The 23,681-nt window shown below is 40.4% G+C and overlaps 1 protein-coding gene across 1 annotated transcript in view; it reads right to left on the minus strand.

Moving 5' to 3' along the window:
* Window positions 1–1,323: 1,323 nt before the first annotated feature.
* Window positions 1,324–23,681, minus strand: part of LOC141727272 (coiled-coil domain-containing protein 171-like) — a 48,867-nt gene continuing 26,509 nt past the window's right edge. Inside the window, exons 14-26 of the mRNA XM_074533634.1 lie at window positions 22,726–22,890; window positions 22,077–22,222; window positions 20,449–20,503; window positions 19,107–19,223; window positions 15,990–16,119; window positions 15,257–15,331; window positions 12,392–12,460; window positions 11,801–11,869; window positions 8,501–8,676; window positions 7,085–7,141; window positions 4,137–4,199; window positions 1,922–2,008; window positions 1,324–1,392 (exon numbers count right to left, since the gene is read on the minus strand). Of these exons, the coding sequence (XP_074389735.1) occupies window positions 1,324–1,392; window positions 1,922–2,008; window positions 4,137–4,199; window positions 7,085–7,141; window positions 8,501–8,676; window positions 11,801–11,869; window positions 12,392–12,460; window positions 15,257–15,331; window positions 15,990–16,119; window positions 19,107–19,223; window positions 20,449–20,503; window positions 22,077–22,222; window positions 22,726–22,890 (1,278 nt within the window). The remainder of the gene's footprint in view (window positions 1,393–1,921; window positions 2,009–4,136; window positions 4,200–7,084; window positions 7,142–8,500; window positions 8,677–11,800; window positions 11,870–12,391; window positions 12,461–15,256; window positions 15,332–15,989; window positions 16,120–19,106; window positions 19,224–20,448; window positions 20,504–22,076; window positions 22,223–22,725; window positions 22,891–23,681) is intronic.

Here is a 23,681-nt window from a genome sequence, read left to right on the forward strand (position 1 = left end):
TATATGAATGGTTTGTAACAGAAAAATAGAAAAACAAATCTAATATTAAAAATAAAAGAGTATTAAAATAAGCATTTAAATAAGAAAATAAAAAATCAAACACCCACACACCCACCTCAACCACTCCCCAAAACCAAAAGAATCCAAGCAATCAAGTATCCAAACCCAAAGATAAACCAAAGCAAACCCACAAGGACATAGAGACGAATGGAAAAGATTTCCAATAATAATTTTAAACCCTATGTTTGCTTCCACCTACAGCTTTGCCTTCTCTATAAAGTATCATAACATTTCTGTTTGCACTAGTTGTAATGCTCCATTATGTTTGCAATGAAATGTTGCTCTATTTGCCTACAGAAGCCGTACAGCGTGAAGGGAGATGCTGGCTAGGAATCCACATCCCAGCCACTACAACTGCCGGAAAAGGAAACTTACCAGCAGGAGCTGGAGCAGGACCAGGACCAGGACCAGGACCAGGACCAGGACCAGGAGGACCAGGAGGTGTACGAGCTGCTTGGGGTGAAACATGAGGCTGAATATTATCTCTTGAGGAAAAATGGGATTTACAAACCACGGACATGCAGTGGTTGGAAATGGTTATGTTTGAAAGGAAAGGCTATTACAGAATATGAATAGTTTGTAATAGAAATAGAGGAAAAATAATTTTGCTATTAAAAAAAAAAAAAAAACCAGAAATCAAGGAAGCATGCAATTAAAAGACGTAATAAAAGGAAAAAAAGTCAAAATGCAAACACCCACCCACCCACCTCAACCACTCCCCATGGATGTGGTCTCTCAACCAACATCCAAATAGCTCTAATAGTTGCGGAAGCAGAGTTATAATCAATAGCAGGAATAGGAGCACAAGGTGTACTGGCTCCTTGGGGAGGCCCAAAGGAGTTGAGTCAGAGATAGTAAATTTACTTCAGAAATGGTGAATTTTAAAAATAAAGGAGATGCATAGAATGGAAATTTTTGTTCCAGAGATAGTACAAATTCTGTAGGATGACACACCTCCAAATAGGTTGCTTCCCGAAGCAGTGTAGTATCTGCTGGGTGATTCACCTTCAGACGCAGTGTAGTATCTGGTGGGTGATTCGCCTTCAGATGCAGTATAGTATCTACTGGGTGATTCGCCTTCAGATGCAGTATAGTATCTGCTGGGTGACGTACTGAAGGCTGAGCCGCTTCCAGACACAGTATAGGTTCTGCCAGGTGTCAGACTACGGAGGCCTGAGTCGGTTCCAGATAGACTATAGGATCTGCTGGGTGACGAAGGGAAGACTGAGTCGCTTCCAGACACAGTATAGGTTCCGTCGGGGGTCATACTACTGTAGTTTGAATCGGTTTCAGACACAGTAAAGGTTCTGAATCTTGGGCGTCCCCAGAATGCTGGAATAAAAAAAAAATGAATAGAACCAAATCAGGAGAGAAACTACATTTGCTGTTAAATTGCTCTGACAAGACTACGTATTTGAAGTACTTACAACTGTTTGCTCCTTGTCTTAATTGCTTATTTGAAAGACCTTTCATATAAATATTCTATATTTGTCCTTAATAGACAAAGGATATTAGCACAAGTATCTTGCCCCAGGAAGTATTGTAAGACGTTGTTTGAAGTTTTACATATTCTCACAGACATATTTTTCCCCTCGTCCTTATAAATTCTAGGGTGTTTTTTAATCAAAGAAAGCAACTTCTCCTACAGTCTGACAAAAATTTTTTATCCCTCTATTATTTACATCACCCCTTCTTTATGAAGAATGTCTCAGAGCATTTCTCTTTGCACGAGCTGAATTGCTCCATTATCGTTATACTAAAGTGTTGCCGTATTTGCCTACAGAAGCTTTGCAGCATTAAGGGAGATGCTGGCTTGGAACCCACATCACAATGACAACAATTGGTTGAAGAAGAGACTTACCAGCAGGACGAGGACCAGGACCAGGCCCAGGCCCAGGCCCAGGACCAGGACCAGGACCAGGACCAGGAGCAGGAACGAAAGCAGGACCTGGAGCAGGAGCAGGAGCAGGAGCAGGAGCAGGAGCAGGAGGAGCTGCAGGTCTATGAGCTGCTAGGAGTGAAATACGAGCCTAAATATTATTTCTTGAATAAAAGTAATATTTAAAAACCAAGGCAATGCACAGATTGTAAATGGTATGGTTGTAAGGAAAGGCTATTAAAAAATAAGAATGGTTTGTAAGAGAAATAAAGAAAAAACAATTCAGTTATTTTAAAAGAAAAGTATTTAAAAATAACAGTGAATGAAAAAAATAAAAATGCAAACACTCATCCTCCTACCTCAACCACTCCCCAAAACCTAAAATGTCCAAGCAAGCAAGCATCCAAACCAAAAGAAAAACCAAACCAAACCCACAAAGACATAGAGACCAATGGAAAAAAACTTTCCAATAATAATTTTAAGCCCTGTGTTAGCTTCCACCATCACCTTTTTCTTCTCTAAAAGCATCATAACATTTCTGTTTTAACTAGGTGTAATGCTCCATTTTGTTTACAATGAAGTGTTGCTGTATTGGCCTACAGAAGCTGTGCAGCGTGAAGGGAGATGCTTTATCAGAACTCACGTCCTACTGAATAGATTTGCCTGAAAAAGCAACTTACCAGCAGGAGCAGCAGCATGACCAGCAGCAGGACCAGGAGCAGGACCAGGAGCCCGAGCAGGAGCAGGAGCAGGAGCCGCAGCAGGAGCAGGAGCTAAAGCAGCAGCAGGAGCAGGACCCAGACCAGGATGACCAGGAGGCGTACGAGCTGCTTGGGCTGAAATACAAGGCTGAATATTATCTCTTGAGGAAAAATGAGATTTACAAACCAAGGAAATGCACCCATTGGAAATGGTTATGGTTGAAAAAAAAAAGCCTATTACAGAATATTAATGGTTCGTTATAGAAATAAAGAAAACTAATTTTGCTATGAAAAAAAAAATAGAAAGAAAGCATGCAATTAGAACTAGTAATAAAAGGGAAAAAATCTAAATGCAAACACCCACCCAACCACCTCAATCTCTCCCCATGGATGTGGGCTCTCAATCCGAATCTCTATAATGTTTTCACAAGCAGACTTACCACCAACAGCAGGAATAGGAGCATGAGGTGTACTGGCTCCTTGGGGAGGCCCCATGGAGTCTGTTCAGAGAAAGTGAATTTGCTTCAGAGATGGTAAATTTTTTTAAAAAAAAGAGATGTATAGTATGGAAATGCTTATAGTTGGAAGGAAAGGCAATGTTGGTTCCAGAGACAGTACAGGTTCTGTAGGATGACAGACCTCCAAATACGTCGCTTCCAGACGCGGTATAGTATCTGCTGGGTGACGTACTGAAGAATGAGTCACTTCCAGATGCAGTATAGTATCTGCTGGGTGATGTACTGAGGGCTGAGCCGCTTCCAGACACAGTATAGGTTCTGCCGGGTGTCAGACTACGGAGGCCTGAGTCGGTTCCAGATAGACTATAGGATCTGCTGGGTGACGAAGGGAAGACTGAGTCGCTTCCAGACACAGTATAGGTTCCGTCGGGGGTCATACTACTGTAGTTTGAATCGGTTTCAGACACAGTAAAGGTTCTGAATCTTGGGCGTCCCCAGAATGCTGGAATAAAAAAAATGAATAGAACCAAATCAGGAGAGAAACTACATTTGCTGTTAAATTGCTCTGATAAGTGTATTTGAAGTACTTACAAATGTTTGCTCCTTGTCTTAATTGCTTATATGAAGGGCATGGCATATAAATATTCTATATTGGTCCTTAATAGACAAAGGATATTAGCACAAGTATCTTGCCCTAGGAAGTATTGTAATCAGATGTTGTTCTAAGTTCTACATATTCTCACAGACATATTTTTCCCCTCGTCCTTATAGATTCTAAAGTGTGTTTTTTAATGAAGGAAAGCAACTTCTTCTACAGTCTGACAAAAACTTTAATCCCTGTGTTAGTTACACCCCTTCTTTCTTGTGTGAAGAATGTCTCAGAACATTTCTCTTTGCATTAGGTGAATTGCTCCATTATCATTATACTGAAATGTTGCCGTATTTGCCTACAGAAGCTGTGCAGCCTGAAGGGAGATTCTGGCTAGGAACCCACATCCCACTGACTACAGTGGCTGCCCTCTTGAAGAAGAGACTTACCAGCAGGACGAGGACCATGAGCCGGAGCAGGAACGAGAGCAGGAACTGGAGCAGGAGCAGGGGCTGGAGCAGGAATAGGAGCAGGAGCAGGAATGGGAGCAGGAGCAGGAGCAGGAGCCGGAGCAGGAGGAGGAGCAGGAGCAGGAGCAGGAGCAGGAGCCAGAGCAGGAATAGGAGCAAGAACAGGAGCAGGAATAGGAGCCGGAATTGCACGAGCTGCTTGGGGTGAAACACGAGGCTGGAAAATAGCTGTTGAGTAAAAGTAGGATTTAAAAACTAAGAAAATTAACTGTTTGGAAATGTTTGTGTTTGAAAGGAAAACCTAATTCAAAATGGTAGTATTTGATATCAGATAGAAATGAATAACCATTTGGTTATTAAAAAAAAAGGAAAGAAAGAATGAAAGAAAGAACAAAAGAAAATAATAAAGAAAGAAATTTAGAAAAGAAAGAATTCTAAAATCAAACACCCATCCACCTACCCACCTCAATCACTCCCCAAAACCAAAAAAGTCCAAGCAACCAAACATCGAAACCCAAAATAAAACCAAAACAAACTCACAAAAGGCATAGGAACTAAGAGTAAATACATTCCAGTAATGATTTTAATCCCTGTGTTAGCTTTCACCATTCCCTTTCTCTTCTGATAAATGTCTCAGAATGTTTCTGTTTGCACTAGTTGTGTTGCTCCATTATGTTAACATTTAAGTATTGTTGCATTTGTCTGCAGAGGCTGTGCAGCATGAAGGCAGATGCTGGCTAGGAACCCACATCCCAGTGACTACAATTGTTTGACAAGCAGACTTACCATCATGAGCTTGTGCTAGTGCAGGAGGTGTACGAGCAGCTTGGGCTGAAACAGGAATCCAGAAAAAATCTTTTCAAAAATAGTAAAATTACTTCAGAGGAGTTACATTTTAAAAAGCAAGGAAATGCGAGGTACTGAAATAGTTACGGATGCAAGAAATGGCTATTTCAAAATGTCTGCAGTAGTGTTATTGCTCAATTATGCTTAAAATGTTGTATTTGTCTGCAGAAACTGTGCAGCATGAAGGCAGATGCTGGCTAGGAACACACATCCAAATGTCTATAATTTCTTGACAAGCCAGCTTATCATCAGGAGCAGGAGTACAAGGTGTAGCGGATCCTTGGGGTTGAATGCAATGGTGAAAGGAGTCTGCTCAGAGAAAGTAAATTTACTTCAGTGTCTTAGAGTATCATGGAAAATGTAACCCAGAGGTGTGTAGTCTATTACCATCTATGTCAGCTGTTTAAAGAAATGATGCAGTATTCTTTATTGTCTCCATGACTCATCGCTGACAACTCCCTCCAGGGGCCTATGTCTGCTCATGGACCATCAAGGTCTCACTGCATCACCCATAAAATTACATCATCACATTTGAGATGCTCTGCCCAACAGGGAGAACCAAGCATTCCTTCCTGGATACAATCTGAGGTTTGGAACACCAGAATGGCCTTACTGACTGGATTCCCAGAGGACAAGAAGTACATAATCACCACTGGATCTTCAGAGGAAGACCAGAACCTTCTATAGGATCAGCACATCAACAGAACCACATCTATCACTCCGGCAGGACTGCAGCCACCATTTAATCAGACTGCTACCACCACCCCATCCAACTGGGTGTCAGGTTGTATCCTGACTCTTTAGGTTTCCTGCCAGTGTTTTCTGCCTGTATTTTAATTGTCCTATTAAGCTGTAGTTCTGGCTTGGAATCTGACACTAGTTTGTTTTCAAACTAGTACATAGTACAAGATACCAGCTGGTTGGGGTTTGAAGTGACACCAGAATGATTCTGTTCAGAGAAAGTAATTTTACTTCAGAGAAGATAAATTTTAAAAACCAAGGAAATGGAAATGGTTATGGTTGAATGGAAAGATGATTTTAAAAAAGTTAATGATTTACAACATAATGAAAGGAAAAAGTCTTCAGTTAAAAAAAAAAAAGAAATAAAAAGAAGAAATAAAAGAAAAAAAATCAAAAATCAAACACCCACCCACTCACCACGACCACTTCCCAAAATAAAAAATAATCCAACCAACCAAGCAGCTAAACCTAGAGTGATATCAAAAGTATCAAAGCATATTAAAGACCCATTATTAACAAAAATTCCTCCAGCATTAATTTTAATCCCTATGTTAGCTTTCACCATCCCCTTTCTCTTCTGAAGAGTGTCTTCGAATGTTTCTGTTTGCGTTAACTTTATTGCTCCATTATGTTTACATTTAAGTGTTGTCACATTTTCCTACAGAAGTTGTACAGCATGAAGGGAGGTGCTGGCTAGGAACCCACATCCCAGTGACTACAATTGCTTGAAAAAGAGACTCACCAGCTGAAACCGGAACAGGAACAGGAGGCAGAGGAGGTGGAGGAGGTGTACGAGGTGCTTGGGGTGAAACACAAGACAAAATATTATCTTTTGAGTAAAAATAGGATTTATAAACCAAGGAATTGCACAGATTGCAAGTGGCTATGTTTGAAAGGAAAGGCTATTACAGAATTTGAATGGTTTGTAACAGAAATGAAAAACCCTTTTGTTATTAAAACAAAGTATATAAAAGAAGTAATAAAAGGTAAAAATCAAAATGCAAACACCCATCCACCCACCTCTACCACTCCCCAAAACCAAAAAAGTCCATACAACTAAGCATCCAAACCCAAACTAAAACAAAAAAAAGCTAGAAGGAAATAGGGACCAACCAAAAAAATTTTCCAGTAATAATTTTAATCCCTGTTTTAGCTTCTACCATCCCCTTTCTCTTCTTTAGAAAGTATGACAACATTTCTGTTAGCACTAGTTTTAATGCTCCATTATGTTTTCACTTATATGTTGCTGTATTTGCCTACAGAAGATGTGCAGCCTGAAGGGTGATGCTGGCTAGGAACTCACATCCGGGGGACTAGAATTGTTTGACAAGCAGACTTACCTGCAGGAACTGGAACAGGAATAGTAGGTGTACGGGGTGGTCTAATCCGAAATAGATCTGTTCAGAGAAGGTAAGTTTTTAAAAGCAAGGAAATGCATAGAACTGAAATGGTTATTTTTGCAGAAGATTATTAGAAACCATTAATGCTTTATAATAAAATGAAAGGAAGAAACCTTTGGGGGGGAAAAAAAGGGAGAAGATAAGAAAAAAAAAGTCAAAAAACAAACACCTACCCACTCACTACTGCTACTTTGCAAACCAAAAAAAACCCAAGCAACCAAGCAAAATAAAAAGAAAAAAAACAAACCCGACCCTAAAATAGCCAAGCAAATGGGGACCAATAGAAAAAAACCACAGTATTCACAGAATTCACAGAATGACTAGGTTGGAAAAGACCTTAAACATCTTTGAGTCCAACCCATGCATTAACACCTCCACTAAAGCACTAAACCATGGCACCAAGTGCCACATCCAGTCTTTTTTTAAGCACATGCAGGGATGGTGACTCCACCGCCTCCTTGGGTAGACCATTCCAGTACTTTATCACCCTTTCTATAAAAAACTTTTTCCTATTATCAAACCTATATTTCCCCTGATGCAGCTTGAGACTGTGTCCTTGGGTTCTGTCAGTTGCTGCCTGGAGAAAGAGGCAACCCCCTGGAGAAAGACCAACCCCCACCTGAGCACAGCCGCCTTTCAGGAAGTTGTAGAGAGTGATAAAGTCACCTCTGAGTCTCCTTTTCTCCAGGCTGAACAGCCCCAGCTCCCTCAGTCATTCCTCACAGGATTTGTGTTCCCAGCCCCTCACCAGCCTTGTTGCCACCTCTGGAGGCATCAAGCATCTTACTCCTTAAGTATCTCAACTTCCTTCTTAAACTGAGGGACCCAGAACTGGACACAACACTCAAAGTGTGGCCTCACCAGTGCCACACTTTGAGTATAGGGGAAGGATGACCTCCCTGCTCCTGTTAGCCACGCAATTCCTGACACAGGCCAGGATGCCATTGGCTTTCTTGGCCACCGGGGCACACTGCTGGATCATGTCCAACCAGTGTCAAACAGTAACCCCAAGTCTTTTTCTGCCTGGGCACTGTCCAGCCCCACCATCCCCAGCCCATAACATTGCAGGTGGCTATTGTGGCCAAAATGCAGGACTCAGTACTTGGATTTATTAAACTTCACCTTGTTAGGCTCTGCCCATCCATCCAACCATTCCAGATCTCTCTGCAGAGCCCTCGTACCCTCCAACAGATCAACACACGCTCCCAGCTTAGTGTTGTCTGCAAACTTACTAATGAAAGACTCAATCCCCTCATCCATGGCATCAGCGAAGATATTGAACAGAACTGGCCCCAGCACAGAGCCCTGAGGGACACCCCTGGTGCCTGGCTGTCAGCTGGATGCAGCACTGCTCACCACCACTCTCTGGGTCTGGCCCTGCAGCCAGTTCTGAACCCAGCACAGAGTGCTCCTGCCCAAGCCGTGGGCTGCCAGCTTGTCTAGGAGTATGCTGTTGCAGACAGTGCCAAAGTCCTTGCTGGAGTCCAGGCACACAGCATCAACAGCCTTTTCTACATTGACCAGGTGGGTCACTTGGTCATAAAAGGAGACCAGGTTGGTCAAACATGACCAACTCCTCCTAAACCCTTGCTGGGTCTGACTGGGTCTGATACTCTGGCCATCCTGTAAGCACTGAGTGATGACACTCCATATAAACTTACTGGGGGACTGAGGTCAGGCTGACTGGCCTATAATTAACAGGATCCTCCTTTCCACCCTTTTTTTATGAATGATTGACACATTGGCTAGCTTCCAGTCATCTGGAACCTCACCAGTGAGCCGGGACTGTTGGTAAATGATAGGGAGCAGCTTCGCAAGCTCATCTGCCTGCTCTCTCATCACCCTGGGATGGATCCCACCTGGACCCATGGATTTATGAACATCCAAGCAGCTCAGTTCTCTGACTGCCTCCTCAGAAAATGGGGGGGACCATTCTGCTCCCTAGTATCATCGAGAAACCCAAGAGGACGGTTGTCCTGAAGGCAAGCCTTCCCACTAAAAACTGAGGCAAAGAAGGTGTTAAGCACCTCTGCCTTCTCCTCATCTGCAGTTACTAAGTTCCTTTCTGCATTTAATAAACAACAAAGGTTGATCTTACTCTTCCTTTTACCATTAATATATTTACAAAAGTATTTTTTATTATTCTTTACAAAAGTCACCATTTTAAGTTCAAACTGAGCTTTGGTCTCTCTAATTTTTTCTTACATGTTCTAGCAGCCCCCTTAAATACTTCCTGAGAGACCTCACTCTCCTTCCAAAGATAATACATCCTTTTTTTTATTCCTAACTTCCTCCAAAATCTTCTTGCCCATGCAGGCTGGACATTTACCCTGTTGACTGATCTTTCGGCACCCGGGCACAGTCTGTTCCTGTGCCCTCAAGATCTCTATTTTGAAGCTCACCTACCCTTCCTGAACTCCTTTGTTTTTAACGGCTGCTTCCCAAGGAATTCTCTGAATAAGTGTCCTGAGCAGGCCAAAGTCTGCCCTCCAGAAGTCACCTGTGAAAGTCTTATTAATGTTCCTCTTGATTTAACCAAATATAGAGAATTTTATAATTTTATTATCACTGTGCCCTGAGTGACTTCCAACTACCACATCTCCCACCAGTCCATCTCTATTTGCAAATAACAGATTTAACGTTGTCACTCCCCTGGTGGGTTCACCTACTGTGACAGAAAGCTGTGACAAAAAGTTGTCCTCTGAAAACTCTCAAAAATTTCCCGGGCTGCCTTTTTACAGCTGTATTGAGTTCCCAAAAAATGTCCAGCAGGTTGAAATCGCCAGCAAGAAAAATGGCTGATGATCCAGAAACATTCTCTAGCTGATTATAGAATGAATTGCCCACCACTTCTTCCTGGTTGGGTGGACAATAACAGACTCCCAGTAGGATGTCAGCCTTGTTGGCCTTCCCCTTAATTCTTACCCGTAGGCATTCAACTTCATAACTTTCAATACCCATGGTATCAAAAGCCTCCCTAATATAAAGGGCCACCTCTCCACCTCTTCTCCCTTTCCTGTCTCTTCTGAAGAACTTGTAGCCACCCAGTGCACCACTCCGGCCATGTGAGTCATGGCACCACATTTCTGTGATGGCAATTACATCATAGCTTTGCTGCTTTACCATGGCCTCCAGCTCTTGTTTGTAACCTGTGCTGCATGTATTGGTATACCTGCAACTCAGCTGGGCTGCTGATTTCACTCCTGTCTCAGGCTTACCACCCTTGGGCCCGCTTCCAGACAGCCCAGATGCATCCCCTTTCCCCTTCAGATCTAGTTCGATGTCCTTTCAACAAGTTCTGCCAGTTCATGAGCTAAAAACCTTTTGTCCTTAACAGAAAGATGGAGCCCATCTGGTTCCAGTAGAGCAGGTGCTGTAAAAGTTGCCCCATGATCAAAGAACCCAAATTCTGCCGATGACACCAATCTTTGAGACACTTATTGATAATGTGAGCTCTCCTATTCCTTCCACTGTACCCCTGTCCTATCAACCACTTGTCCCAGTGCCCTAAAGTCCTTTTCAACTGTCCTGACACTCCTCTTTTCAATCTCATCACTGCCAGCCTGGAATATCTGCAGTGGGTAATAATCAGAGGGCTGAATCAGTCCAGGAAGTCTCTCAGTGATATCCCAGGCCCCAGGGAGGCAGCAGACCTCTCTGTGGGGTGGGTCCTGTTGACATTTGGGGCCCTCTGTTCCCCTTAGAAGGGAGACACCCACTACAATTACCCTTCTTTTCTTCCTGTTGCCAGAGGTGGTAATCCTTCTCACAGATGAGTCATTATTGGGAGGCTCACTGGGCAGATAATTTTCTTCTTAATCATCTGTCTGATTCTCTAGATCCAGGGGTTCATACCTGTTCTGAAGTGGCATCTGGCTTGGGGATGGGGGTCGGCAGGAATTTTTATTATTACCTCCTCAAGTAAGTACCCATTTCCACTCCCCTTCACTTACCAGGTGTCCTTCTATTGTCTGACAGTGAGAGGCATGGGAATCCTCTGACTCTTGGTAGGCTTCCCTCAAGGATGGAAGGGCAAATCCAACAATCTATTCCCCTTTCACTATCCCTGATACTCCTTAGTCTTTAAACTTCCTCTCTAAGCTCAGCCACCAGTGAAAGGAGATTGTTCACCTGTTCACACTGCAGGCAGGTTTTTTCCACAACTGCCCCTGAAACTGCTGCTAAGCTCAAACACTCTGCACAAGAATGGGTCTGGACAGATGTAACCTTTTTGGAGGGTTCCATTTGACTATGTACACTTGTACTAACTACAGTTTTCAATTGCGTAAAAACCATTACTAACACAAACCCCAAAACCCACCAACCAACAGAAACACTGCAAACAACACACAGCAAACCTTACTGGCAAGAAAAGTTGCAACCCTGCCTGCGCGAAGTGCTATGCAAACTGCTGTGCCACACCCTCAGAGAATAAAAGTTTATAGTAGTAATTTCAATCCCTGTGTTAGGTTTCACCATCCTCTTTGTCTTCTGAGAAAAGTCTTACAGCTTTGCTGTTAGCTCCAGTTTTACTAGTTCATGATGTTTGCAATGAAATATTGTTGTATTTGCCTGCAGAAGCTGTGCAGCATGGAGGGAGATGCTGGCTAGGAACGCACATCCAAGGGACTGCAATTGCTTGACAGGCAGACTTACCAGCAGGAGCAGAAACAGGAGTACGAGGTCTTCCAGCTGCTTGGGGTGAAATGCGACGTTGAAAGGCGTCTGTTCAGAGAAAGTAAATTGGCTTCAGAGAAGAAATTTTAAAAGGCAAGGAAATGCTGAATTGGTTATGGTTGAAAGGAAAGATGATTTAAAAAATGTTACTGGTTTATAACATAATGAAAGGAAGAAGTCTTCAGTTAAAATAAATATAAAGAAATAAAAAGAAGAAATAAAAGAAAAAAAAAAATCAAACACCCATCCACCTACCACCACTGCTCCCCAAAACTAAAAAATCCAACCAGCTAAGCATCCAAACCCAAACTAAAATCAAAAATAACCGAGCAAATAGGTACCAATAGAAGAAAACATTGCAGTAGTAATTTAAATTCCTTTGTTAGCTTTCACCATGCCCTTTCTCTTCTGAAAGAAGTCTCAGAAAACAGTCCTCTTAGCACTAGATTTAATGTTCCCTTATGTTTATATTTAAGTATTGTTTGCCTACAGAAGCTGTGTAGCATGGAGGGAGATGTGGGCTAGGAACCCACATCCAAGGGACAGCAATTGCTTGACAGGCAGACTTACCAGCAGGAGCAGAAACAGGAGTACGAGGTCTTCCAGCTGCTTGGGGTAAAATGCGATGCTGAAAGGCGTCTGTTCAGAGAAAGTAAATTGACTTCAGAGAAGTAAATTTTAAATTTTCTTCAGATAAGAAATTTTAAAAAGCAAGGAAATTCTGAATTGGTTATGGTTGAAAGGAAAGACGAATAAAAAAATGTTACTGGTTTATAACATAATGAAAGGAAGAAGTCTTCAGTTAAAATAAATACAGAGAAATAAAAAGAAGAAATAAAAGAAAAAAATAAGAAATCAAACACCCACCCACCCACCACAACAACTCTCCAAAACTAAAAAATCCAACCAGCTAAGCATCCAAACCCAAACTAAAATCAAAAAATAGGGACCAATAGAAAAAAACATGACAGGAGTAATTTCAATCCCTTTGTTAGCTTTCACCATCCCCTTTCTATTTTGAAAAAAGTCTCAGAAAATGTTTTTCTTAGCACTAGATTTAATGTTCCCTTACGTTTATATTTAAGTTTTGTTTGCCTACAGAAGCTGTGCAGTCTGAAGGGAGGTGCTGGCTAGGAACCCACATCCCTGTGACTACAATTGCTTGGAAAACAGACTTACCAGCAAAAGCAGGAACAGCAGCAGCAGCAGAAGGAACAGGAGCAAGAGCAGAAACAGGAAAAGCAGCAGAAACAGAAGCAGGAATAGGAGGAGGAAGAGGAATAGGAGAAGGAGGTGCAACACTGGGTTCAAAGTGAACTTGCGGAGATCCTGTTTGGAGAAAGTAAATTTTAATAAGCAAGGAAATGCACAATACTGGAATGGTTGTGACTGCAAGGAAAGGCTATTACAAATTGTTAATGGTTTCTAATAGAAAGAATGGAAAAAGCCTTTGTTAAAAAAAAAAAAGGAAGGAGTGGTGGAAGGAAGGAAGTGGCGGAAGGAAGGAAGTGGCGGAAGGAAGTGGCGGAAGGAAGTGGCGGAAGGAAGTGGCGGAAGGAAGTGGCGGAAGGAAGTGGCGGAAGGAAGTGGCGGAAGGAAGTGGCGGAAGGAAGGAAGGAAGGAAGGAAGGAAGGAAGGAAGGAAGGAAGGAAGGAAGGAAGGAAGGAAGGAAGGAAGGAAGGAAGGAAGGAAGGAAGTGGCGGAAGGAAGTGGCGGAAGGAAGTGGCGGAAGGAAGTGGCGGAAGGAAGGAAGGAAGGAAGGAAGTGGCGGAAGGAAGGAAGGAAGGAAGTGGCGGAAGGAAGGAAGTGGCGGAAGGAAGGAAGTGGCGGAAGGAAGGAAGGAAGTGGCGGAAGGAAGTGGCGGAAGGAAGGAAGTGGTGGAAGGAAGGAAGTGGCGGAAGGAAGTGGCGGAAGGAAGTGGCGGAAGGAAGGAAGTGGCGGAAGGAAGTGGCGGAAGGAAGTGGCGGAAGGAAGTGGCGGAAGGAAGTGGCGGAAGGAAGGAAGTGGCGGAAGGAAGGAAGTGGCGGAAGGAAGGAAGGAAGGAAGGAAGGAAGGAAGGAAGGAAGGAAGGAAGGAAGGAAGGAAGGAAGGAAGGAAGGAAGGAAGGAAGGAAGGAAGGAAGGAAGGAAGGAAGGAAGGAAGGAAGGAAGTGGCGGAAGGAAGTGGCGGAAGGAAGTGGCGGAAGGAAGGAAGTGGCGGAAGGAAGGAAGTGGCGGAAGGAAGTGGCGGAAGGAAGGAAGTGGAGGAAGGAAGGAAGGAAGGAAGTGGAGGAAGGAAGGAAGGAAGGAAGGAAGGAAGGAAGGAAGGAAGGAAGGAAGGAAGGAAGGAAGGAAGGAAGGAAGGAAGGAAGGAAGGAAGGAAGGAAGGAAGGAAGGAAGGAAGGAAGGAAGGAAGGAAGGAAGGAAGGAAGGAAGGAAGGAAGGAAGGAAGGAAGGAAGGAAGGAAGGACAAAAGATAGTAACACCAAAGAAACCAAATATACCCACCCCACAGCCAACACTTCCCAAAACCAAAAATATCCAACTCCCCAAGGAACCAAAACCAAAGGAAAATAAATAAAGCAAGCAAAGGGGGTCCAATATAAAAAATAAGTTACTGTAGTAATTTTAATTGTTTTGCTATCTTCCACCATTCCCTTTCTCTTCTGAAAAGTCATAGATCATTTCCATTAGCACTACTTTTATTGCTCCATTATGTTTACATTAAAAATTGATGCTCTATTTTCCTACAGAAGCTGTGCAGCATGAAGGGAGATGCTGGCTAGGAACCCAAATTCAAATGACTATAATTGCTTGACAAGCAGACTTACCAACACTAATAGGAGAAGGAAGAGGAATAGCACCACCAGAAGAAAGAGGAGAAAATCCAGCTGCTTTGGATTCAAAGTGAACTTGTAAAAATTTTGCTCGGAGGAAGAAATTTTAAAAAGCAAGGAAATGACAGAACTGAAGGGGTTATGTTTGCCAAGAAAGGCCGATACAGAAATGTTAATGGTTGCTAACAGAAAGAAAGGAGAAAAGACTTCATTAAAAAAGAAAATAAGAAAGTGACAATAAGAAATGAAAAACAAAAATAACAAAAATCAAAAACCCACCAAAAATCAAAACCTATCAAAACCAAAAAGAAAACATCCACCCAACAACCACCACTACTACCCAATAACAATAGATTCAACCAACCAAACCCAAACTAAAACCAAAAATATCTAAGCTAATCAGGACCAATAGAAAAAAAAAATAACAGTAGTAATTTTAATGCCTGTTTTATCTTTCACCATCCCCTTTCTCTTCTGTAAAGTCACAGATCATTTCTTTTATCATTAGTTTTATTGCACCACTATGTTTAAAATCAAGTATTGTTGTATTTACCTACAGAAGCTGAGCAGCATGGAAACTCACTTCTAAGAAACTATAATTTCTTGAAAAGCAGACTTACCTGCAGGAGCAGGAGGAGTAATAGGAATAGGAGATGAAGTAGCTGGTCCAGGTGCAAAGTGAATTTGCGAGGATTCTGTTCAGAGAAAGTAAATGTTAAAAACCAAGGACATAGACAGAACTGAAGGGGTTATGGTTGCAAAAAAGGCTATTGCAGAAATGTTAATGGTTTATAACAGAAAGAAAGGAAAGTCCTTTGGTAAGAAAAAAGAAAGAAGAGAAAGAGAAAGAGAAAGAGAAAGAGAAAGAGAAAGAGAAAGAGAAAGAGAAAGAGAAAGAGAAAGAGAAAGAGAAAGAGAAAGAGAAAGAGAAAGAGAAAGAGAAAGAGAAAGAGAAAGAGAAAGAGAAAGAAAGACAGAGAAGGAAAAAGAGAAAGAGAAAAAAAGAACAGAAAGAACACCACCCACCTGCCACCACCACTCCCCAAAACCAAAAACACAATCCAAGCAATCAAGCAAGGAATCTGAACTAAAACCAAAAAACCCACAATCAAATAGTGACCAGCAGAAAAAAACATACAGTAGTAATTTCAATGACTGTGTTAGCTTTCACCGTCCCCTTTCTCTTCTGGAAAATATCTCAGGATGTTTCTCTTTGCAGTAATTTTATTGCTCTCCATTACGTTTACAATTAAGTTTTGCTGTACTGGCCTACAGAAGCTGTGCAGCCTGAAGGGAGATGCTGGCTAGGAACCCACATCCCAGTGACAACAATTGCTTGAAAAGCAGACTTACCCTCAGCAGACAGACTCCCAACAGCTGTTAAGGATCCATAGGTAGAGCCCGAAGAGTCTCTTCCTGCTCTTAATACATCAATTTTGGAAGCTGCCAGTGAGTAGAGATCCTCAAAACTTCTAACCACATTCTTAAATAAAAGTAGAAGGAATCATTAGTGCCAGGCAAACTACACTTAAATGGCAAATAGCACATATCCAAATTTTTTACAAAAGACAGGGGTTTGTTTTAGCAGAGAAATAAAATAGAGTTTGCAAGCCAGGGAGAATGTCAGTCCCAGGACTTAAACATCAAAACCATCTACCACTGGATTTTCTATTTTTTTCTAAAATGTTGAATATTAATATCATTGAGGAAAAGGGAAGTGGTCCTCACCCTAGTTAGGAGATGCTTTGATGAGATGTTTTCAAGCATGCAATACAGCACTGAGCTCTTGAAACAACTTTTTCATTTTATTTCAATAAAAAACATAGTGCAGGTTCAATTTCTGTTCAAAATTACTACACAGTTGCAGGCTAATGTTCACACTTCCAAGATGAATCAATTTATTAATCCTTCCACTCCACAGCAAAACATAAACTTGGCAGAAACAAAAGAAACATCACAAACCTACAGACTTCTGAAAACAAATAATGTGATTGCACTATAACTGGAAAAACGTAGCTGTTTCCATGTATGCAGTGGAAGAATGTCCCAGTTTTGTTCCATTGATTGGATTGATCATAAAGTTAGCAGGACAAGAGAGCACAGACAATTTGGCAGTACTGGTAACTTCATATCTACCCCTAGTAGTCTCAACTAACTGTTGAAATTATTGGTCTTCTTTACAATGGTTAATCACATTTTATTTGTTATGATTTTTCCCTCCTGACAGTATTACATTGGTCTTTTGAATGTAACCTGTGATACAGACAAAAATCAGCTTAGTATCACAAACAGGGATTTGCAAAGATTTTTGCAGTTTTCCTTTCCTTTCATGACTTTGACGATTTTCAGAATAGATATTAACGCAGCTAAAATCAGTCAGGTTATTTCATCATGGTGTCTAGGAAACAGCAGTGGCAAATTAACCCATATCACATCTCTTCTCATCAGAAAGAATCTCCAAAATGCCTTGGTGCTGTGGTCCTAGTCCCAAAAGAGGATTATTGCAGATTACAAGGCATTTAATGGAAATGTTCTCATCACAGACTAAGGCAGTTCTAGAGGATGTGCCTGCAAACAAACTCCACTGCTTTTAATGACTATAGTCCCTAAAGTCATTCCTAGCTGCTTACCTCACTCAAGATTGCAGGACTGCCCTTAATACAGTTTGGCATAGGGTAAAACTAAAATCCATTATGTGACCTCTGTCCATAAAAGGCAAATTTTGTAATGAAACCTCAATAATGAGATTGGAAGGAAATCAAACAGGAACTAGAGATGAGGGCTGAGGAGAGAGAGGGGGAAAAGGGGAAAAGAGAGATGATGAAAGGACAAAAAGGAAAAGGGATGAAGAAAAGGAAGGTCACAGTGAGACTGTGAGCCATTGGTGCTGTTTGTATATGTCCTGAGTTACCAAGTGCACCTGAGGCTGTCAGGTGAACAAGAACTTTACAGTTCTGCCCCACCAGTGAGCTCCCCAGCACACACTGTACTATATTATTTGTACCACAAGCACCTTGTGCAAATACGAAATGCAACTTTTTGTGATTTTATTCTCTTCTGGAGAAAAAGAGGGAACAGTTTGCAGATGCTTCTGCAATCATTGTGAGGTCTAAAAAGAATGGGAGTTGAGATGGGACTTAAAAAAAAAAAAGAAAAGCACCATCGACTACCAAATTAGAAAAGCAGGATTTAAAAGCTGGCGATTGCCACAATGCCTCCTGTGGAAAGTTCCACCACATACGAACTTTTGTGAAGCTCTAAAATGGATCATCACCGTACTGGGGAAAAATTTGTAATTCTACCTTTTGACAGAAAAGTTCATCTGTGCTAATTAAGCTTCATGGGAATCTCAAGGCATTACATATTCCATATTTCCATATTTTAGTGTGGAAACATGATAATGCACACATAATTTTTTTTTTTCATATTGAAATGTATGTATGCATGCAAGAGGGCAACAGTGAAAAATTTCCAGCTTAGAATCTGCCTTTCTTGAATGTTTGATTTTGTTACCCTGATCGTGCAATTATATACTGCACCAGAGCTGAAAATCTACAATAAATTTGAAGGAATTACTGCAGAAGCTTACACACCGTATGTAACATTTACTTTGCCTCAGTTCCTTGCACTTTACTTGATTACTTGCCCTCTCTCTAATTCAAACAGAGCAGCACAATGAAAGAAATATGTACTCACTTTGCCTTTTGTTCTCTCATTGGGAAAAAAAATCTGTCTTGGCACTAATGTATTCTGCACAGCTATAAAGACTAATATAGTTTCTGTAGAAGACATCAAACTTAAAAACAATGAGGAGGCATTGCACTGAATCTATGTTCAGAGCTGAAAATATGGCACATCTTCTGTTAATTTCTCCTTTTTCCCACTCATTGTTTTATCCTAGCAAAATTAGTATTTTGAAATGTGCAAGTTTTTAAACCTACATGAGCAACATAGCTTCTATATTTAAACATTCTAAAGAGCAGTTTCTTTTAAATAAGGAATGCTCAAGACCCCACAATTGATTCTAAAACTGTGGGTTGAAAAAAAATCTGATACTGACCAAGAATGAATATGAAAATTTTGTCTTTTTTGTTTGGTTGGTTTTGCTTGTTTCTGGGGATCTTGGTTTTAGTTTTGTTTGTGTTTTTTTGGGGTTTTTAAATTAGTCTTTTGTATATTAATGGGAGAAAAGGGAGAGGGATAGAGGGATATTAATTTTCAGGTGTGTATGCTTCTGTCCATGTTTGTATTGCTGTCAGTTATTTAACGCTGTAACTGCAAAATTAGAAGTTACCATCATCTCTGAAATACCACATGCAAGAGTATACATGGAAATAGTCTTTCAACTGTTGACTGCAAGAGTTTTGAAGCTTTTTGCTCTCCACATGCTCAGAGCAGTTGTATGTCAGATGCAAAAAATGAAAGAAAATTAAAAAAAAATATTAAACAGGATTGGTTTTAGACTCTAACCTGTAATGAGGCAGCCTCTGGCCTGCCCGCTGTTGCTTCCTCTGGAAGGGTCTGCAGCTGCAGGCTGGGGAGTGGCGCGTCTGCTTCAGCACTCGATGCCACAGCCTGCTCTTTGGCCTAAAGGGAAAAAAACCCCAGCATCAGTGGTAATTCTCCTTCAGACACACCACCTGGGATGAATGGTGTCTCCTTGAGCCCATTGAAGGGACTTGCTTTGATCACTGGACCTAACATCCATGAATAAAGTATGACTGAATTTTCGTTGCAAATAAATCTCTAATTCAAAGTGCTGGGAGAGAATGCTACAAAAAAAAAAAAAAAAAAAAGAGCACCTTGCCCTGGTCTGAAAAGAGAAAGTTAAGGATATGGCAAATATGTATTACTGTAAGAACACAGCACTTGCTGCATGACATTGACTTCCAAAGTTTGAAAGAAGCCAGTATGGAGATGGTGGTGGCACAAAGGAAATTTTCTATCAGCACAGTTTCCTGTAGGAGAAACACGCAATTCAGATTCTGTCACTTTCCATGAACATTAACGGAAAGAGACTAGAAAAAGAGATCTGAAAATAAATAAATAAATAAATAGCAACAGTTTTTGTGATCTCCAAAACTAAAATAGAGATTGTCACATTACTGGGAATTAAAGATATAGTAAGGGAAATTGACACTTCCAGGTAATGAAATCACTGTTGCTCTGTGCTGCTCTAGATTAAAAACAGTTATGAAACCATCTGCCATGAGAGCTATAGTTGAAAGTAGTCCTTTCTCCTAAATAATTAATACATACAACTTTGTTGGACCATCAAATAGTCCTATATTAGGGCACAATCGTACAAGTCAGAGGGAAAACTTGTGATTACTATTAAGTTTAAAATATGATTTTAAGAAATACTATGGAAGTTTCTGACCACAGATTACTACTCCCTGCCTTTTCTTTTCCTATTTATGATGTTTCATAGTTTAAAGTAGCAGACACAAAGCCAAATGTTATATGGCTACCAAGCATGTGACCTTTTATTATTCAGTAGAGGGGTAACTCCACAACAATTGCCAATTTTTTGTGTGTTCATTAGTCTTCACTTGTCAACCAGAAAAATTGTTCAGTGAGGGAAGGCAAGTGAATTTTGTCATAACTTCTACATCCAGAAAAAGTTGCATTTTAAACCTTGCATTTTATTTCACTGTGGTTTTTTAAGATGGAACAAGTTCAGAGGGGAAAATTCAACACTAAGGAAAGGAAGTTGCTTTGCAACAACTTTTCCCCTCCCCTGAGAATAAGCAGTTCTAAGGCTTTAGCATGTTTAAAAACACAAATCACAGGGAACAGTTCAAATTCTTACCTTATTCAGGGCAGCTTCCACAGATTGCATTTGACCAATGATCAACTCTTTGTCTCTATTATAAAAGAAACAAAGAACAAGAACAATGGAGTAACTTTATGGAGCTGAAGCTCTGCCAATGTAGAAATTAATCTTCTGCTATTTTATGGCTGTCATGTCTTGTAAAATAATTGTTGATAACCCAAACTATTAGGATTTTCTCTCTTTTTCATATTTCCAATGCAAACCCTAAAAATAATTCATGTACCACTATTTGGTGCATTTCCATATGAAAGATGCTTCTGTTGAGGACAAGCAATTAAAATTGAGGTAAGTATAGGCCTATCAATGAACAACCATCATGGCTTGGATATAGAGGTCATAAAAAGTCTCGAGCAGGATGGAATTATATTCTTGTATTGGAAACCACAGACAGATTCTGTTTATTTATTCTGTTTTGTTTATATTCCAAAGGGAGAAATAAAACCTATTAGTTGTGAAGAGTTGCTGTAATAATGGATGGAAGAGTAGATTTCTTTGTTAATATTCAGCTGCTATATACATGAAAAAAAAAAAAGCCAGTTTTAAAGTTACTTCACATTAGAATAACCTTTTCTGGATATATATATGGCCTCAAGGAATGATCTTTACTGAAATGCCCAAAATAGATTGGGGAAGGATGAAAAGGGCAAGCTTTCTGGAACAAATCTTTCTGCAGGTGACACCTGATTTGATCAGATCATACCAAATAACATTTGTCATTTTAATTAGCTTGTTAAACATTTAACTGATGACCATACAAATTGCATTATTTCCCTGGTGCATAAAACCCTTAAAGCTTCTCAGATATTGTTCTTCAGAATGATGAGAAATTCTCCCGGTATGATGAGAAATTTTAATTAACTAAAAGTTTTTTAGTTCCTAACCATGGAACAACAATATTCATAACACATACTTCATACTATGAAAAGTATTAGACAACAAAGTCTGCAAAGACTTATTTTTTTCAAATGGTATAAGAACAAGTTAACAAAAAGCTTCAAGTCAAGGGAGTTCCTTTTGACTACCAATGTTTTCAAGACCGGTGCCTGAGCCTTTCCTTCCTCTCCAGGTTATGGTGTAAATGGTGTGGGGATTAGGTCTAAATCAAAAACTCCCTGAAATCAGCAGGAAGGTCTATCTTGTACCACAGGAAAGGCATAGATCCAAAATGGGTTTCAGTCTCTCCGACAGTGAAGACCCATACCCTAGGTGGTGCTTCTGTATTTACTATAAATAAATTGTATCTGTCTATGAAAATTTGGCATGGAAACACAGAGAGCAAACAATAATTTCTTAAATAAACAGAATTTTAAGGATCTGCCAAAGATATGTCAGATCAGTAAGACAGCACAGGTATTTTTTTGCCAGTTATGTCAGCACCCAGAATTTGAAGAACTATTATGGGATAACTGCATCAAATGGATGCCCTAGTACTTTGAACTAACACTTTTGTTTTTAGAAGACTATCCCTGAATTTAAAAATAAAAGAGACAGATGTACTTTTCTCTTCTAATCTTACATTGTCCAGGGCTAAAGCCCTGCCCTTGGAAGTAGGAATTCAAATTTCTGTTCATTTTAAGTGACATCCCCCAGGCCCCAGGGCTCACTTTATTCCCTGATCAAGGGCACGTTCGGCCTCCTCGAGAGTATCCCACAGCCGCTTGTGGTCCTGCTCCATTTCTTTCAGGAGTTTCTCCTGTTGATCCAGAGCTTGGTCTCTTTTCCTCAGCTCCTCTGCTGCATCAGGGAGGCCCTGCCAGCAGACAGAGAGCAGAGTTACTCTGTAGCGCAAATTAACTTCACTTTATGCCACGGCTACTGACCAATGTGCAGGATAAATTGATTGTAAAGTAGATTTGGACCACTGCATCCTAAGGTTTTATGAATTTCCTAGCAAAAGCATTACTGACCCAGAACCCCCCTAGCATTTAATATATTTGCTACATATAAATGTGCTTTAGAAAACAAAACTATTGTAGGCAAACAAAAAAAAAAAAAAAATCCAAAACAAACCCCCATTGAAGACTTTTTCTTAAACTGTTAAAAAACCCCATTAGCTTAAAAAAAATTTTAAAAGGAGTCTTTGAAGTGTTTTCTCAGTAGCCTAAAGTTCCAGCAGACTGAGTAGTGCGTGTGTATTTACTCCTGTTATTTTATTTACACAAGGACTGCACTATTTGGCTATTTAATGAAAAGTAATACTCTGGTATAAGAAGAATTTATTTTATATATATATTATGAGAAGAATAATCTTACCGTCGGAGATACTTGGCTTTTACTTAGCTCAGAAAATGCGTGTGATTCCAGTCTATTACTCAGCTCCTGAATCTGTTGGTGGTGCTCTTGTAAAAGTAATTGTGCCTCATGCTCACGCTGCAAAGCGTTTTGTAACTCCTCCTGTACATTGTCTTTGTTGATGTTCTGGAAAGATAAAGAAGTTGTGCCTGATTCTGAAACTATACTCAGTGGTTTCCCTACCATTGAGTGAGTTCCACTTGCAAACATATCAAATTCTAAAATAAATGCATGCTTATGATTAGTATTGAGGTTTTTTTAACATGAAGACATCGCTGAACAATAAGATGGCAAACCAGTTAATTGCTGTGTTTTTTATAAAGAACATTAATGTAAAGTCTTGCCATTCATTATTCTATTCTAATTAACACCATGGGATGCAAAACTTTAGTATTTAGAAGGAAAAATATGCAAATAAATGTTCAGAATTTTAGTGGAGAGCTTATTAACCCTTGTAAACACCTTTGTGGACTGTTCTTCTTGTCCCAAAACTGTTCCAGAAAGAAATAATTCTTCAAAAAAGCTGTCATCTGCATTTCAACTACAATCTAATATGTGATAATTTTCATCTAACAGTCCAAAACCACTAAGGGCATAAAACCTGTTAAGAGCAAAACTGAAGATTATTAGATATTTTTGAGCTTAAAAAAAAATCCATTTTACTAGCTAAGAGCTGGAAGGACAATGGGTGAGACATCATCTAGCAGATATTCTTTGCTTAGAAGTGTTTGGATTGGGACCCCCTGACAGGTTCTACCAACTAGGCTTCAGGTTAGGGAACCCACAGTGTCTCAGTAAGTCAATCACCAGCAGCAAAAGGCTAAGGGGAATTTTGTGCTACTGAGAATATAGACAAAAGCTTTTTTCCCCCTGCCGTAAAGTTACTTCTTCAGGGAAACAGACCTGCTAAAATTTGC

The sequence above is a fragment of the Zonotrichia albicollis genome, chromosome Z, assembly GCF_047830755.1.
Source record: "Zonotrichia albicollis isolate bZonAlb1 chromosome Z, bZonAlb1.hap1, whole genome shotgun sequence".
NCBI classification, from domain to species: domain Eukaryota; kingdom Metazoa; phylum Chordata; class Aves; order Passeriformes; family Passerellidae; genus Zonotrichia; species Zonotrichia albicollis.